Source organism: Phocoena sinus, chromosome 8 (assembly GCF_008692025.1).
Source record: "Phocoena sinus isolate mPhoSin1 chromosome 8, mPhoSin1.pri, whole genome shotgun sequence".
Classification (NCBI taxonomy): Eukaryota; Metazoa; Chordata; class Mammalia; order Artiodactyla; family Phocoenidae; genus Phocoena; species Phocoena sinus.
The window spans coordinates 103763246-103776672 of record NC_045770.1 but is presented as its reverse complement, the minus strand read 5'-3'; the positions used below and the strand labels follow the sequence as shown (position 1 = coordinate 103776672).

The following is a 13427-nucleotide window of genomic DNA, read 5'->3' as shown; positions in this document are numbered from 1 at the left end:
TGGCGCTTGTGGGATCTTAGTTCGCCGACCAGGGATTGGCCCCGGCATTGGAAGCGTGGAGTCCTAACCACTGGACTGCCAGGGAATTCCCTTATCTGACTTTCTGTTCTTGCCAATCTGACGGGTCTCATGTGAGATCCTGTGTTTTCCTTTATAGCTTTCTGATTACTGGGGTGGGTGCAGAAATCTTAGCGCTTATTCCATTTCTAAAAATAACATTTGAACACACACAAGCACACAAAATAGGAAGGACATGATTTCAGAATAAAGAAAGCTCACTCTGGTGATGGAGGTGAGTGTCGCCCAGGTCCTGCCCCACTCCCCAGCTACAAGGAGCCCCCTGAGAGAGTCCAGAGCTACCTGCCACTCTCACCAAACACTCTGCCAAGGAGAGGAGGGACCAGGACCCTGGTGGAACACCTGGATCACAGGTGTCACTCCCTTGCTGCAGTTCCTATAGCCTAGAAGAGTGGGAACTTGGTCCCATCCACGTCCTGGAGACAAGCTTACCACACCCGAGAAGGAATGGGGGGACCTCAGAACTCCACCTCCCCACACTCTGGACCCCTAGGCAGGCTGGTGTACAAGTCCCTGCCCGTCTCTGTGCCAATGAGCAAACTCGGGGCACTCGTCCCGCTTCCCAAGCCTCAGTCTCCTCCTCTGTAAAATGGGAGGTGATGGGAGCACCTCTCCGAGAGAGTGGACTCAGATACAACGCTGGGTTGTGCTGCACTCAGATACACAGCGCTGCAGATCAGTCCACCAGGCCAGTGGGCAGTGGGTGAGGTCACTCCCACCCCTTATCTCTCCCTCCTTCCCCCTCACCTCCTCCTCCAGCCCCTGGGGCCTCCAGGTGTGGCAGCCCCGGGGTGGGGGGGGGGCAGGTGTCGGGGAGGAGCCCACACCACTACCTTCTCTCCCTCCACAAAGCTTCTGGGACCCTGAGGGGCCATCAATGTCAGAAGGACACCCCTCAGCCAAGGTGGGCTGAGTACAGGGCTGGTGCCTCCTGAATCTGGGTCCCGGGTGGTGGATGAGGAAGTGGGAGCTGGGGGAGACCACAGGGAAAGCTGAGCAGATCAAATCTCAATTCTGGCCTTTGCTCTCACTGTCCCCTCTGCTGTTTCCCCACCGATAGCCTGTGGCCAGCACATTCCTCACTTAATAGGGCTTTCTACTGAAATCTCACCTTAGCAGTCTCCCCTGGACGCTGCATAGAATGGCTGGGGCCACCCGTCCTGTCCTGCCCGGGATTCCCCACTCCTTTATTATGCTTCCTTTTCCCCAGTACACGTTATCGCCATCTGACATACTATTTATCTTCTTTATTGTCTGTCTCTCTCCATCAGAAACGAACTCCAAGAAACGCTTTCTTTGCGTAATCACCACTACCTAGAATAGTATCTGGTGTGCAGTAGGTTCTCAATGGACATGTAGATAAAATAAAGTTTTTATGTTGTATCATAAAGGTGTGTGTATCGTTAAGGGTGCAGCTTAGTATATTTTTATATATAACCATCACCCAGTTCAAGCTATGGAACATTTCCAGAAGGCTTCCCAGTGACCACCCCCATCAGCCCCCAGCCCAAGGTAATCGTTATACTGACTTCCATCACCATCAGTTAGTTTCACCTGTCCCTGAACTTTATTTAAATGAATTATGTCACAGCGTGTACTCACTCTTTTGTTAGGTTTCTTTTGCACAACGAAACGTCTACAAGATTCACCGATACTGCGCGTCACAGTGGTTTGTTCTTTTGTTTCTGTTTTATTATTTATTATCCTATCATTTATTTATTCATGCTCTTGTTGATCGGATTTGGATTGTTTCCAATTGGGGGTCACGAACATTCTTGTACGTGTCTTTTGGTGGTCATATGCCTAGGAGTGGCATCGCCGTGTCACACGGAAGCGTATGTTGATAGACTCGATGAGAATCTGCAAAAGCGTTCTTTCTTCTTTTTTTTTTAATTTATTCATTTGGTTGCGTAGGGTCTTAATTGCGGCAGGAGGGCTCCTTAGTTGTGGCATGCAAACTCTTAGTTGCGGCATGCATGTGGGATCTAGTTCCCTGACCAGGGATCGAACCCGGGGCCCCCTGCATTGGGAGCGTGAAGTCTTATCCACCACGCCACCAGGAAAGTCCCTTTTTTTTTTTCCTCCAAACCGTTTTCTAAGGTGGTTGCACCCACTGCCATTCACCCCAGCAGTGTGAGTTCTGGTGTCGCCACCTCTACCCTAGCATAGGTGGTATCAGATTTTATTTATTTAATAAAAGAGCTTTTTGTTTATTTATCTTTGTTCCCCACCCAGGGATTGAACCCGGGCCGCAGCAGTGAGAGCGTGGAATCCTAACCATTGGAGCACCAGGGAATTCCCAGACTTCTTAGTTTCTGTCTTCTGGTGGGTGACTGGTAACTCATTTCCCTGCTGGGTGATGATGTTGGGTGCTTAATAAACGTTTGTTGAATGGATCCTTAAGTGGGCTGTGGAGGGGGGTCTTTCCACTTGGCAGGGAGAGGTGGGTCTGTACTCTTCACGTGAAGGTCACAGCTGCTCCCTCTTTCACACACTGGTCACACTTACACCCTGGGGCACAGTCGATGCCGGGCTGAGGCATTCAGGCTCAAGGCTCCCCAGTGGACAGACAGTAAAGAGTGACAATGATCTGGTTCCCAGGAAGAGCTCTGCAGATGGGGTGCTGACAGGCTGCCCCCTCCCTGTGCCCAGTGGTACCCAGAGGGCAGGGCAGAGCCATCTTGTCCCATTCCCAGGAGGCACCCAGAGGCCAGGCCCAGCCAGAAGCACTGTCTCCCTGGGGCCCCTGCCCTCTGCCTCAGGAGGCCACACTCCTAACACTCGTCAAACGCTGGGTCAGGCCCTTCCCAATAGCCCATGAGGTCCTGCGGCAGAAGCTGGCTGGTCACCCAGGTTGGCTAAGACCACCTTCCCCAGCCTCCCTCGGGTGGGACCCTGTGACAGGTCCAGTGGGAAAGTAAACAGAGGCAATGGGACCACTTCCAGCCCTGGCCCAGGAAAACCTCCACGGGCTGAGACTCCCCGTTCCGCAGTGACTTTGAAAGCCATGAGTTGAGGGTGGTGGGGCCACAAGATGGAAGGAGCCTGGGCCCAGAAGTCCCTCTTGGAGAAGCACGGCCCACTGAGCAGAGAAAACCGGTTATGAACCTTACATGGGCAAGAAACACATTTCTATTGTATTTCAACCTACACATATTGAGTTTGTTACATTAACCCTTTACCCTAATAGGTATAACTCGTACATAGAGTTTAGTACATATAACTAACACAGGTAATAACTAGTCCCCGTTTTACAGATGAGAGAACTGAGACAGAGAAGCTGAGAACTCGTTCAAGGTTAATAAGTGGAGAAGCCAGGATCTGAATCCGGGACTAACGAGGTTCTACTCATAAGCACCCTGTCAAGGCTGAGTCGACGGGCTGAGGATGCAGAGACCCAGGGCAGCGGCTCCTGGGCGTCTCACTCCCACCTGCGCCTCCTGGATGAAGGGAGGCTGCTCCCTGCACCCTTGCCTCCTCGCCTTCCCCAGCCATCGCCCACCCTCTCCGTGCAAAATCTCACCTTTTGGACAGATCCCAGCAACGGGCTCCCAGGGTCTCTTTGTCTCCCACCCACGTGCCTCGCGTGGCTCGGCAGGCCTTCGGCCCCGTGGACCCCAGGAGCTCGCCCTCCCTGGGACTGCGTCCAACTTGCTGCTGGAGAAAACCGATTGCTCCCTCTCCGGGGCCAACAGCAAGCACCTCCCATTCACAGTCCTTGCCAGCCAGAGCTCTCTAAGTTACAAGTAACAGAAAGCCAGCTGGCTTCTAGGGAGAAAAATTTTTTTATTGGCTCACGTGACTAGGAAGTCCAAGGTATACAGGCATCAGGGTCCAGGTTATCAGATGTTACCAGAAGACGGTGCCTCTGAGCCTCCTGGCACTGCTGTGCTGGTTCTGTGCTCGGTCAAAATCACCCTTTGGGGTGGGAAGCAGCTTTCAGCACCCACCAGCCTCCATTCCGCCAGCCTTGCTACCCCAGTGTGGCCACTGTCATCCTCACCTGGACTCCTGAGAGGGTTCCCTGCTGCCACCAGAGCCACGGGGAAGCCAGCGGCGATCTTGTCAAAACCCTTTCCCAAGGGTCCCACCTAAAGTCCCAGGGCTCAGGTGTGTTGCCCACTGGGGTCATGACACCGCCTATGTACTCACGGCGGTCAGAGCCTGTTTGATTGGCCAGGCTGGCGGTTCCCACGCCTCAACGCCACGGAGTGCACTCAGCTGCACACACCGCAGGCTGAGTAGGGATGTTTCCCCAAAAGGAACCGGGGGCTTTCCTTTCTTACACCTAGAGCAGGAGCAGATGAGAAGCAGACAAGACCCATGTGCCCTCAGGCTCCCACAAAGAAGTCATACGCCATCAGATAAAAACCGAATACCTCAGTCCCCCACCAAAACCTACTCAATCCCTCTCCCCACTTAGGCTGGGGTTGGCTTCGGGCAACCCCACCTCACTCCATCAGTCCCCCCTCCCATCCCTTCAGCCCCTTCAGTCTGCATTTCTGCCATCTTAAATAATAACCCCCCCGGGGCTTCCCTGGTGGCGCAGTGGTTGTGAGTCCGCCTGCCAATGCAGGGGACACGGGTTCGTGCCCCGGTCCGGGAAGATCCCGCATGCCGCGGAGCGGCTGGGTCCGTGAGCCATGGCTGCTGGGCCTGCGCATCCCGAGCCTGTGCTCCGCAGCGGGAGAGGCCACAACAGTGAGAGGCCCGCATACCGCTAAAAAATAAAATTAAAATAAATAAATAAACCCCAATTCCTCCGTCCTCACTCTGAGCCACTGCCCTCTCCCACCTCCTCTCCATGGTTCTGAGTGTTGCTTCCACTCACCTCCAAGTTTCTCACCTCGCTGTCCCGTCCACAACCCCCAAGCCACTGAGGCATCCGACAGCTGAGTTCTCCCTCCTCCCAGATGCCCCTGGGTGGGCACCGCAGTGGCTCCTGGGGGGCCCTTGGGCTGGCTGCTCTTCAGTCTATTTTGGTGGTCTGCCCTAGCCCTCCTCTCTCTCCGACGCTCAAGGTTCACACACTTGTCTCTAGCCCCCTACGTCCAAGCGCCCACTCCACTCCTCTCCTCAGTGGCCTCACAGGCACCCGAAACCCATCACAGCCAAACTCGAGATCTTGCTAACCCTCTTCTTCCTGTTCTCCCCCAGCCCCACCCAAAGAAACCTGAGAGTCCTTGAGGATCCCCTGCCCCTGATGCAGTCAGTCATCAGCGTCCAGGATTCCCGACAGCACGCCATGCCTCCCCGCCCGCCTCACCAAGCCACTGCTCCCTGAAGACACACATCTGCCTCGCGCCCGCAGCTCCAGGTTCTGCTCAGGGTCACAGCCTGCTCGCTCACAAGCCAGCCTTCAAGGCCGCCACAACCCCACGCACCTCTGCTCCCACTGCCCCTCCCCACACGCCCTGCAAGGCAACTGGCCCAAGCTCTTGTTTACAAGACTGTTGCCGTTTCCTGTCCCGTCTGTCCCTTTGCAGCAACCCAGAGTGAGCAGAACGGTCTCCATTAGACAGACAAGAAGAGGCCACTCACAGAAGGGCAGAAACCTGCCCAGGCTCACACAGCACAAAGAGACAGGTTGTCTCCCAGCATGACCGGCACCAGCTGGCTCAGGCCCTCTGATCCGCCTTCCTTCCATCAGCCCCCGGGTCCTGCTCTGGCAGAACCGTGGCCTCCGGCCCCTCCCTTCAGTCAGCTGCTGTCCAGACCACCACGGCTCCTGGCCCCAGCTCAGCGTGGGGAAGGAGGTGGATGGGCGGGAAGGAGGCCACAAAGCGCTGGACACAAGCTGGGAGAGACACTGGTGTCCTCTTTTATTATTGTTTTATTAATAAATTTAAGAACAGCTCTAATTTCTCTCTCCCCCCAGAGCAACTAAAACCAACTAAAAGGGGGTGGGGCCTGGGGGGCAGAGGGCGCTAGGAGTCATAGTCCTCTTCATCCCCTGCGTCAGGCGCCGAGGGGCCTGGGGGTGCTGGGGGCAGAGGCAGAGTCGAGGTGAAGGGCATGAAGGGTGTCGGGGGGCTGCAGGGCAGAAAGCAGGAAAGGAAGATCAGGACACTCTCCGGTGCAGATTCCTGCCCACTCAGCCCCACCCGGTCCTCCACCCAGGCAGCCCTGGAGCCCAGCGCCCTCTGCACCAACACGGAGCCAAGCCGAGAGAGGGGAAGGATCCAGGGCAGGTCACACAGCCTCACTCAGGGGGAGGGGACCTTCTGAGATCACAGTATTCAGCCTTTAAGGTCTCCTCAGTTCCTCCCCTCCTATCCCTGAAATTTGCTACAACCAACAGAACCAAGTGGCCAGGGAGGCCAGGAGGGACAAGTCAGCCTTGGGGTCGTCTAGCCCTCTCTTGGTGCCACTGAGCTGCTTACCTCTGAAAGTGGACAGCGGGGTGGCTGGCCTGGGGTGGGGCCTGTGGTGTCTCCTCTTCGCCGTCAGTATCTGTATCCTCAGACTCATCCTGCAAACAAGGCAGGAATGAGAAATGACCAGAAAGGCAGGGGCTCATCACTGGAAAGCAGAAATAGGAGATGGACCTCCGCAGCCCCAATTTACAAGCAAACAAACCAAAACGAAAAGGTCACAGGTGAGGTTGGGACCAGGCCTCCAGCCAGCTTGGCCTGGCCGGATGCAAGGCTGCCCTGCGGGGCAGGACAGAGGGCTGGGGCCGCACTCACCTCCTGCTCCGAGTCCGTGCCCGACAGCTTCTTGTCCTTGCCCTTGCTTCCCATCCCACCATTCTTCCGGTTGCTGCTCCCTGGCTTCCGGCCCCTTCAGGAAGGTATAGTGCATCTGCCCAGAGGTCTCTCCCCTCCTTTGCCACCCGCCAGCCACCCCCAACCCCAGGGCCCTTGGCCTTCCCCACCTGGACACTGGACCCTGGCTCCCCACCTGCGGGGACCCTTGTCCCCATCCATGTGGTTTTCTTCCCCGTCCCCCTGCATGTCAGGCACAGATGCCACCAGGTCCTTCAAGAAGTCAAACTGCTGCTCCAACTCAATGCACTGCTTCCTGGAAGAGGGGGGGAGGGGATGGCACTCAGGTGGAGCACAGCCATCTGCGCCCTCAGCAAGGGGCTCTCTGGATGTCAGGGGAATGGAGCCTGGAAAATTTCAATCCCCAACCATCCCCCCCTTCGCTAGAAGACTCAACCCCTCCTCCCAAGTTCAAACCCACTAGTCTTTGAGGCCTTGCTGATCTCCCAGCACCTCCTACCTCCCGCACTATCAGGGCACAGCCTCTCCTAAGCGTGTGAACTCCTGGAAGAGGACCCCAACCGGGCCCTCCCAGAGCAGAGCCACTCACAGGTGGGACGTGGTCATGGTCTTGGCGTTTCGGGACTGGGTCACTTGGCAGGCCTTCTTCAACAGTGACTCCAGGAAAAGCTCGAGCGCCCGAGCTCAGGGGGGTCAAGGAGAACGCCGGGTGGTGTCCCAGCCCACACAAAGCGACCCCGGGCTGCTGGCCTCCCCCACCTCCCTCAACCCGACCAGCCCCCAACAGGATACAGATGATGACAGGCACAGCCGCCGCCACCTTCCCAATCTCTTCATCCGTCTGCATGATCTTCTTGATCCGCGCCTGGGGAGGGGGTAGAGAGCTCGGACCCCGTCGCCTCCGTCCCGGAAAGGGTGCTTAAGTGGGGGGAGAGAAAGGGAGCATCCCAGGAGAAAGGGGGCGGGGGGCACCGACGCTGAGAGGGCACGGAAGGGGGCGGGGCGTCCGGGCCCCCGAACATCGCGATGCGCCCTCCTCCCTAGCCGGGCCAGGGCCGGAGCCTCCCGAGAGCCCGGCCCGCTCCTCCGGGGCCTGGCCACGTGCTCACCGGCGGGAACCGCGCGTTGTACTTCTTCTTCTTGCTCGGCATCTTGGGGCCTCTCTCGCCGCGCCGGGCCCAGCGCCGCCGCCCGCAGCCTCCCGGCCCCCGGGCCTGCTCGTCGCCCGCCCGCCGCGGTTCCCCCGGGTCCTGGTGCCGCCCGCTCCGCCTCCGCCGCTGCCCACAGGGTCCTAGCGCCGCCGGTCACGACACCGCCGCAGGGCCCGAGCGCCCTCGCCTTAGAGCCTCCCAGGCGGTGCGCGTCTGTCGCGGACTGGACCGCCACTCCCGCTCGCCCCCAAGGCCAGAAGAGAGAGCGTTAGCCCCGCCCCCCGGAGGCCCGCCCCTCCTCGCGTTCCCTGACTGCCCCGCTCCCTACTGCCCCGCCCCTACTGCCCCGCCCCTTCCCCCGGCCCCTCCCTGTGCTGCGCTTGTCTATAAAGTTGTTGTTGAAGCGGCGGGGCGCTAAGATGGCGGCGGCGGCGGCGGCAGCCGTGGCGGGGGCGGGGCGCGGCGGCGGCGGCGGCGGCGCAGAGCCACGGCAGGAGCGGAGGCGGGTCCGGGGCTGGGCCGGCGCCGAGCGCAGCGAAGGCCGGAGGTGACCCCGGGCGGCGGGAAGGGGTAGGGCGGGGCGGGGGCGCAGCTAGGGCCGTGGGCGCTAATGGCGGCGGGCGCGGCGCGGCGGGAGGCTGGACCTCCTGCAGGTTCTATCGACCGTGGGTTCGAGTCCGGACACCGCCCCGTTGGCCTCGGATCGGCCACTGCCGTCTCTGGCCTCAGTGTCCTCGTCGTTAAATGGGCTGGATAACGCCCACCTGGAGGCCTGGCGCCATGGGGCCTGCCGCGGTGCTGCGCGAACGTGTGCTTTGCCTCCCTCCCTTAACTCTCAGCGCCCGGGAAAGCTGCCATCCTCTGGCAGGGCCGGGAGGTTCCCACGCCTGAATTCACATTTCGGCCCTGTCACTCACTGCAGGTGTGACCTTGGGTGAGTCCAGTCTCTCTGAGTTTCGGTTTCCTCGTCTGTAGGTCAGGGAGAGTAGTAATAACATTAACAACATCTCCACAGCTTTTGTTCCACTTCAGGCATTTAATTCTCTACAGCTGTTTGAGACAGGAACAGTTGTTATCCATTGTAAAGATGAGGCAACTGAGGCACGGCGACATTAAGTTTTGCCCAAGGCCACACAGTTAATTCAGTGTCTGGCACCCACTAGGGCCCAGCAAGTTGGGTCTGTCGTGGACCTGCCCTAACTCAGTTCCCTACGGCAGGATGGAACCAGGTGAGGAGCTGGAGGACGAGGACTCTCCAGGTGGTCGTGAAGATGGCTTCACTGCTGAGCACCTGGCTGCAGAGGCCATGGCAGCTGACATGGACCCCTGGCTGGTGTTTGACGCCCGCACCACACCTGCCACAGAGCTGGATGCCTGGTTGGCCAAGTACCCACCATCCCAAGTTACCCGCTACGGGGACCCTGGCTCGCCCAACTCTGAGCCCGTGGGCTGGATTGCAGCATACGGGCAGGGCTATGTCCCCAACTCGGGTGATGTGCAGGGCCTGCAGGTAGCCTGGGAGGCTCTGCAGACCAGCGGGCGGCCCATCACGCCAGGTACCCTGCGCCAGCTGGCCATCACCCACCAGGTGCTCTCTGGCAAATGGCTGATACACCTGGCACCTGGCTTCAAGCTGGACCACGCCTGGGCTGGCATTGCTCGAGCCGTGGTCGAGGGCCGGCTTCAGGTGGCCAAGGTGAGCCCACGGGCCAAGGAGGGTGGGCGGCAGGTCATCTGTGTTTATACAGACGACTTCACGGACCGCTTGGGTGTACTGGAAGCAGATGCAGCCATCCGTGCAGCAGGCGTTAAGTGTCTGCTCACCTACAAACCTGACGTCTACACCTACCTGGGCATCTACCGGGCCAACCGCTGGCACCTCTGCCCCACTCTCTATGAGAGCCGTTTCCAGCTTGGGGGCAGCGCCCGTGGTTCCCGTGTGCTGGACCGTGCCAACAATGTGGAACTGACCTAGTGGGGCCAAATGGGGGAGACCACCCTCTGCCGCCCCTGCTAGGGATGGATCCTCCTGTCTGTCTTCCCCCTCCTTGTCCCAAGGAGGCTGAGCGTCCCCAGCTCTGAGGACTGGGTCACTCGGGAACTGCCTGCATCTACGAACCCTTTGAACTTCTGTCCTGTGTTCAGGGCTGACTCAAGTCCCCACTGGCTGGAGGCTCTGGCTCCCTGAGTGCCAGACCTTCAGCCTCTCTCTTCGCTGCTGCGCCCCTTGGTCACCCAGGACTACAGGCTGGGCGCGGACACCAGCAGGAGAGCCTTCCTTGGCCACACCCTCAATTCTGGCTGTACCTCCCCCTCCTCCTGCATCCTCCCCTTCTCTTCCTCCCTCACAGGAAAGAAAACCTAGTGCTTCCAGTCCCTCTCCTTGGGGCCTTCAGAGTCCAGTGGGCAGAGGCCCTGCAGGCCTGAGCATGCCATTTTGTTGGGGGTGGGTGGGTGATTGTTCCACTCAGCTCCTGGCAGAGACAGGGGCTGCCCCTCCCTGCCATCTCATAGCCCACACCACCTTCCTCCTTTCTTCGGCTACCTTGTCACATGCCTTCTCCTGGCATTTCAATAAAACCCAGCTTGGGTCTGTGTCTTGAGTGTTTTTGAAGACACTGTGTTGGTGGTTACCTGCTTTGGTTGCTGGAGAGAGGCAGGGCCAGGAGAGACTGCCCCTCTGTTCTGACTGGGCCCCCCCAGCTGCCTCCAGTAGTAAGATATGCCTCACAGCCAAGGCTGGGAACCTCTCTGAGAGCCTCTGCAAAGCCGGCCCTGTTTCCCCTCCATCCCAAGAATCAGAATCAGTTTCTCAGTGACTTCCCATAAATTCAAAGATTTGGCCCAGCAAAGTCTGAGGGGCTACTGCTAGCTCAGAGGGTATATTTGTGCCCACTAGAGAAAGGTACCTCCTTGGTCCTGGCAGTTCTAGGCCAGGGCACATGGTCTGGTGAACAGAGGATGGGTTGGGTTTCAGCCGCCTAGGCTGGATATCTTTGTGCAGTGAACAACCTGCACAACCTCAGGGAGCCTTGGAAGTCCTCCCATTTCTACTCACCTCTCCCGCCTCCCTGACCATCACAGAGGCCACCGGACTGTTTGCACATCACTTCCATATGGATTATTTAATTCTCGCAACCTAACAGGAGAAGATTTGGGCCCAATTTATGGTCAAGAAAATTGAGGCCAAGAGGGGAGAGAGATGATCCCTCAGGGTCATGCAGTGGGTTGGGCAGAGTTGAGACTTGCACCCCAGTTCTCCTCAGGCAGAGTGGCGTCCCTGGCCTCACCTGCAGTTAGCTTTTTGCAACCCAGCAGGCACGTTCACTCAACATGACCTCCCTGGGCCATAAGGCTCAGCTGAGGCTGCTATAGCTTCTGGGAGCTTGGCTCCATAGGCCCCGGCCCCGGCCCTGGCCCTGGGCTTGGCTGGCGGCTCCTGGCAGGGAGCCCCTTGGGACGCTGCTCTCGTGCAGTGCTGGAGCTGACTCAGCCTCCAGCAGCCTCATCAAATTGGAATTTGGAGCAGGGCAGCGGAGATGCCACCAGGCTGACTGGGTGGAAGTAGGTGAGTCATAAGATGCTGGCTCGGCCCCCTCCCCAGCCTCCTCCGCACCCGGGGCTGAGTCCTCTTCAGCCCAGCCCTGGGAAGTTCCCAGGGTGGGTGGTCTCCAGGTCAAAGCCTGGTGCCCCTCAGACTGTCAGTGTCTTGCACTTACCCAAATGGGGCCAAGGCTTGGGAGGATCCTGGCCAGGCCCTTGTGGGTCCCACAAAGATGCCCAAGTGGTGTCAACACCACCTGGTTCTTCTTCCATAAGTAGGCATTTCACATACTTGGCGCCTGTCCTCCATCGTCATGGCCCTGCTTTAGCCCCTTCCTCACTCTCTCTCCCAAACCATTGCAACTTGCCTCTTCTGCCCCATTCCCCCTTCCTCCCCCCACTGCCAGCTGTCCTGCAGAGCGGCCTGTGTCCATCTGCTACTCAAAGCCCTTCTGTGGCTCCCCACAGCCTGCAACTTAGAGTCTACTCTCCTGAGCCCGTTAATGGCCTAGCCCCCGCCCCCAGCTGCCCCAGCTTCCCTCAGGCGTCCCTTTCTGCCCGTGCTCACCCCCCGCCCCCAGCCCGGAGCCAACTGGCTCTCCCTTCACCCCTGGCACGCAGCCCTGGGCCTCAGGCTCTTCCTTCTGCTTGAACACCTCCCTTGCAGTAAGGATCGAGGGGTTACTTATGTAACCACTGGATTAATGTCTCTCTCCCGCTGCTGGCCCCTAAGCCACGTGCCCAGACTATGCTCAGTGAAGGCAGGAACAATGCCTAAATCTCAGCCCTGTCCCCAGAGGGCCTAGCACAGTTTGTGGCCAGAGCAACCTTTTCATAAATTATTGAATGAATGAATGAGTGACTCAAGTCCATCCCCTGCCACTGCCTGCAGCCTCATCTCCTCCCCTCCCTGCTTCACTGCTTTTGGGTCCAGAACCATGAGCTGCCTGTGTTTTTCCTGCACACCCACTGGCCTCCCCACTTTTGTGCCTATTCTCATGCTGTTGCCTCTGCCTGGTATACCTGACCCTCACCCGCTTCCCTGGCTGACTCCAGATCTCAAATGCACATGCTCAGATGTCATCCACTCAGAGGTTCCCCCTCCCCCAGCCATGCTCACCCCAGGCTCCCGTAACGCACACGCACCTGTGGCTCTCATCTGTGCATCTGAGGCCCCTCAAGGACAGTGGCTGCGCTTTATCCCCCAGCGTGTCCTCAGCATCCAGCATAGTACCTGGCTTAGCTTAAGTGCCAAATAAACATGATTGAATAAATGAGTGACTGAATGAAAGTTGCCCTCTGTCTCTGGGCCTCAGTTTCCTCATTCCATTCATACCAAGAGCAAGGCACTGTGCTAAGTGTGTACCTACGTTATCTAAGCCTCACTCAGCTCTACTATTATTGCCATTTTGCAGAAGAGGAAACTGAAGCAAAGAGTGGTTCAGTAATTGGTTCAAGGTTACAGAGTTCAATATTTGAATCCTGGTCATCCAGCTCCACAGCACCCAGTGCACTGTTGAGCCCCCACTATATGAAAGTGCTGTGGGGAGGGGGTGCTGCCGAGATAATTGAGATCCAGCAAGGACTTAGGATCTGATTTGTAAAGTACACAGGTTCGGCCCTCAGAACCACCTGAGAGAGAGGCTGGGCCAAGACTAAGATTCCCATTTTACTGTTGGAGAAACTGAGGCCCAGAGAGTAGAGTGACTAAGCCTACTGAGCAGGAAGGATCTCCCGAGCCTACAGCGGGGACTGCTCCCCTGCCAGGGCAAGAGCTCCCAAGACACACCCACTCAGGCTGGCAGGGGATTATGTCCTGTTTGTCTGGTCCGTTCCCATACAGGCATCAGGGAGCAGCCCTGACCCGGGGTAGGCCAGGCTGGATAAATTTGGACAAGCCGCTGTGCTCTGCTCCCTTTTATAAAAC

General features: G+C 58.1%; 2 protein-coding genes across 3 annotated transcripts; one reads left to right on the top strand and one right to left on the bottom strand.

The window, feature by feature from the left end:
• Positions 1 to 5893: 5893 nt before the first annotated feature.
• DRAP1 (DR1 associated protein 1) lies at positions 5894 to 8213 on the bottom strand. Its single transcript, XM_032641627.1, has 7 exons — positions 7916 to 8213; positions 7599 to 7671; positions 7396 to 7489; positions 6982 to 7101; positions 6768 to 6861; positions 6462 to 6550; positions 5894 to 6111 (listed from the first exon to the last, which is right to left on the bottom strand). The coding sequence occupies exons 1-7, from the start codon at positions 7955 to 7957 to the stop codon at positions 6006 to 6008; spliced, it is 618 nt and encodes a 205-aa protein (XP_032497518.1). The 5' UTR covers positions 7958 to 8213; the 3' UTR covers positions 5894 to 6005.
• A 138-nt stretch (positions 8214 to 8351) lies between these two features.
• Positions 8352 to 10560, top strand: C8H11orf68 (chromosome 8 C11orf68 homolog). Of its 2 annotated transcripts, none has more exons than XM_032641625.1 (2): positions 8352 to 8504; positions 9176 to 10560. In XM_032641625.1, the coding sequence occupies exons 1-2, from the start codon at positions 8377 to 8379 to the stop codon at positions 9930 to 9932; spliced, it is 885 nt and encodes a 294-aa protein (XP_032497516.1). In that variant the 5' UTR covers positions 8352 to 8376; the 3' UTR covers positions 9933 to 10560. The 2 variants fall into 2 exon arrangements, with proteins under 2 accessions (XP_032497516.1, XP_032497517.1); XM_032641626.1 differs by lacking the exon at positions 8352 to 8504 and adding an exon at positions 8531 to 8891.
• Positions 10561 to 13427: the final 2867 nt, after the last annotated feature.

Excerpts from the sequence above, each read along its gene's own strand:
- C8H11orf68 (XM_032641625.1), top strand. The coding sequence starts at position 8,377 with ATGGCGGCGGCGGCGGCGGCAGCCGTGGCGGGGGCGGGGCGCGGCGGC. Across the intron at positions 8,505-9,175 it reads GAGCGCAGCGAAGGCCGGAG|GATGGAACCAGGTGAGGAGC; the intron begins GTGACCCCGGGC and ends TCCCTACGGCAG.
- DRAP1 (XM_032641627.1), bottom strand. The coding sequence starts at position 7,957 with ATGCCGAGCAAGAAGAAGAAGTACAACGCGCGGTTCCCGCCG. Across the intron at positions 7,490-7,598 it reads GGCTGTGCCTGTCATCATCT|CTCGGGCGCTCGAGCTTTTC; the intron begins GTATCCTGTTGG and ends GACCCCCCTGAG. Across the intron at positions 7,102-7,395 it reads ACCATGACCACGTCCCACCT|GAAGCAGTGCATTGAGTTGG; the intron begins GTGAGTGGCTCT and ends CCCCTCTTCCAG.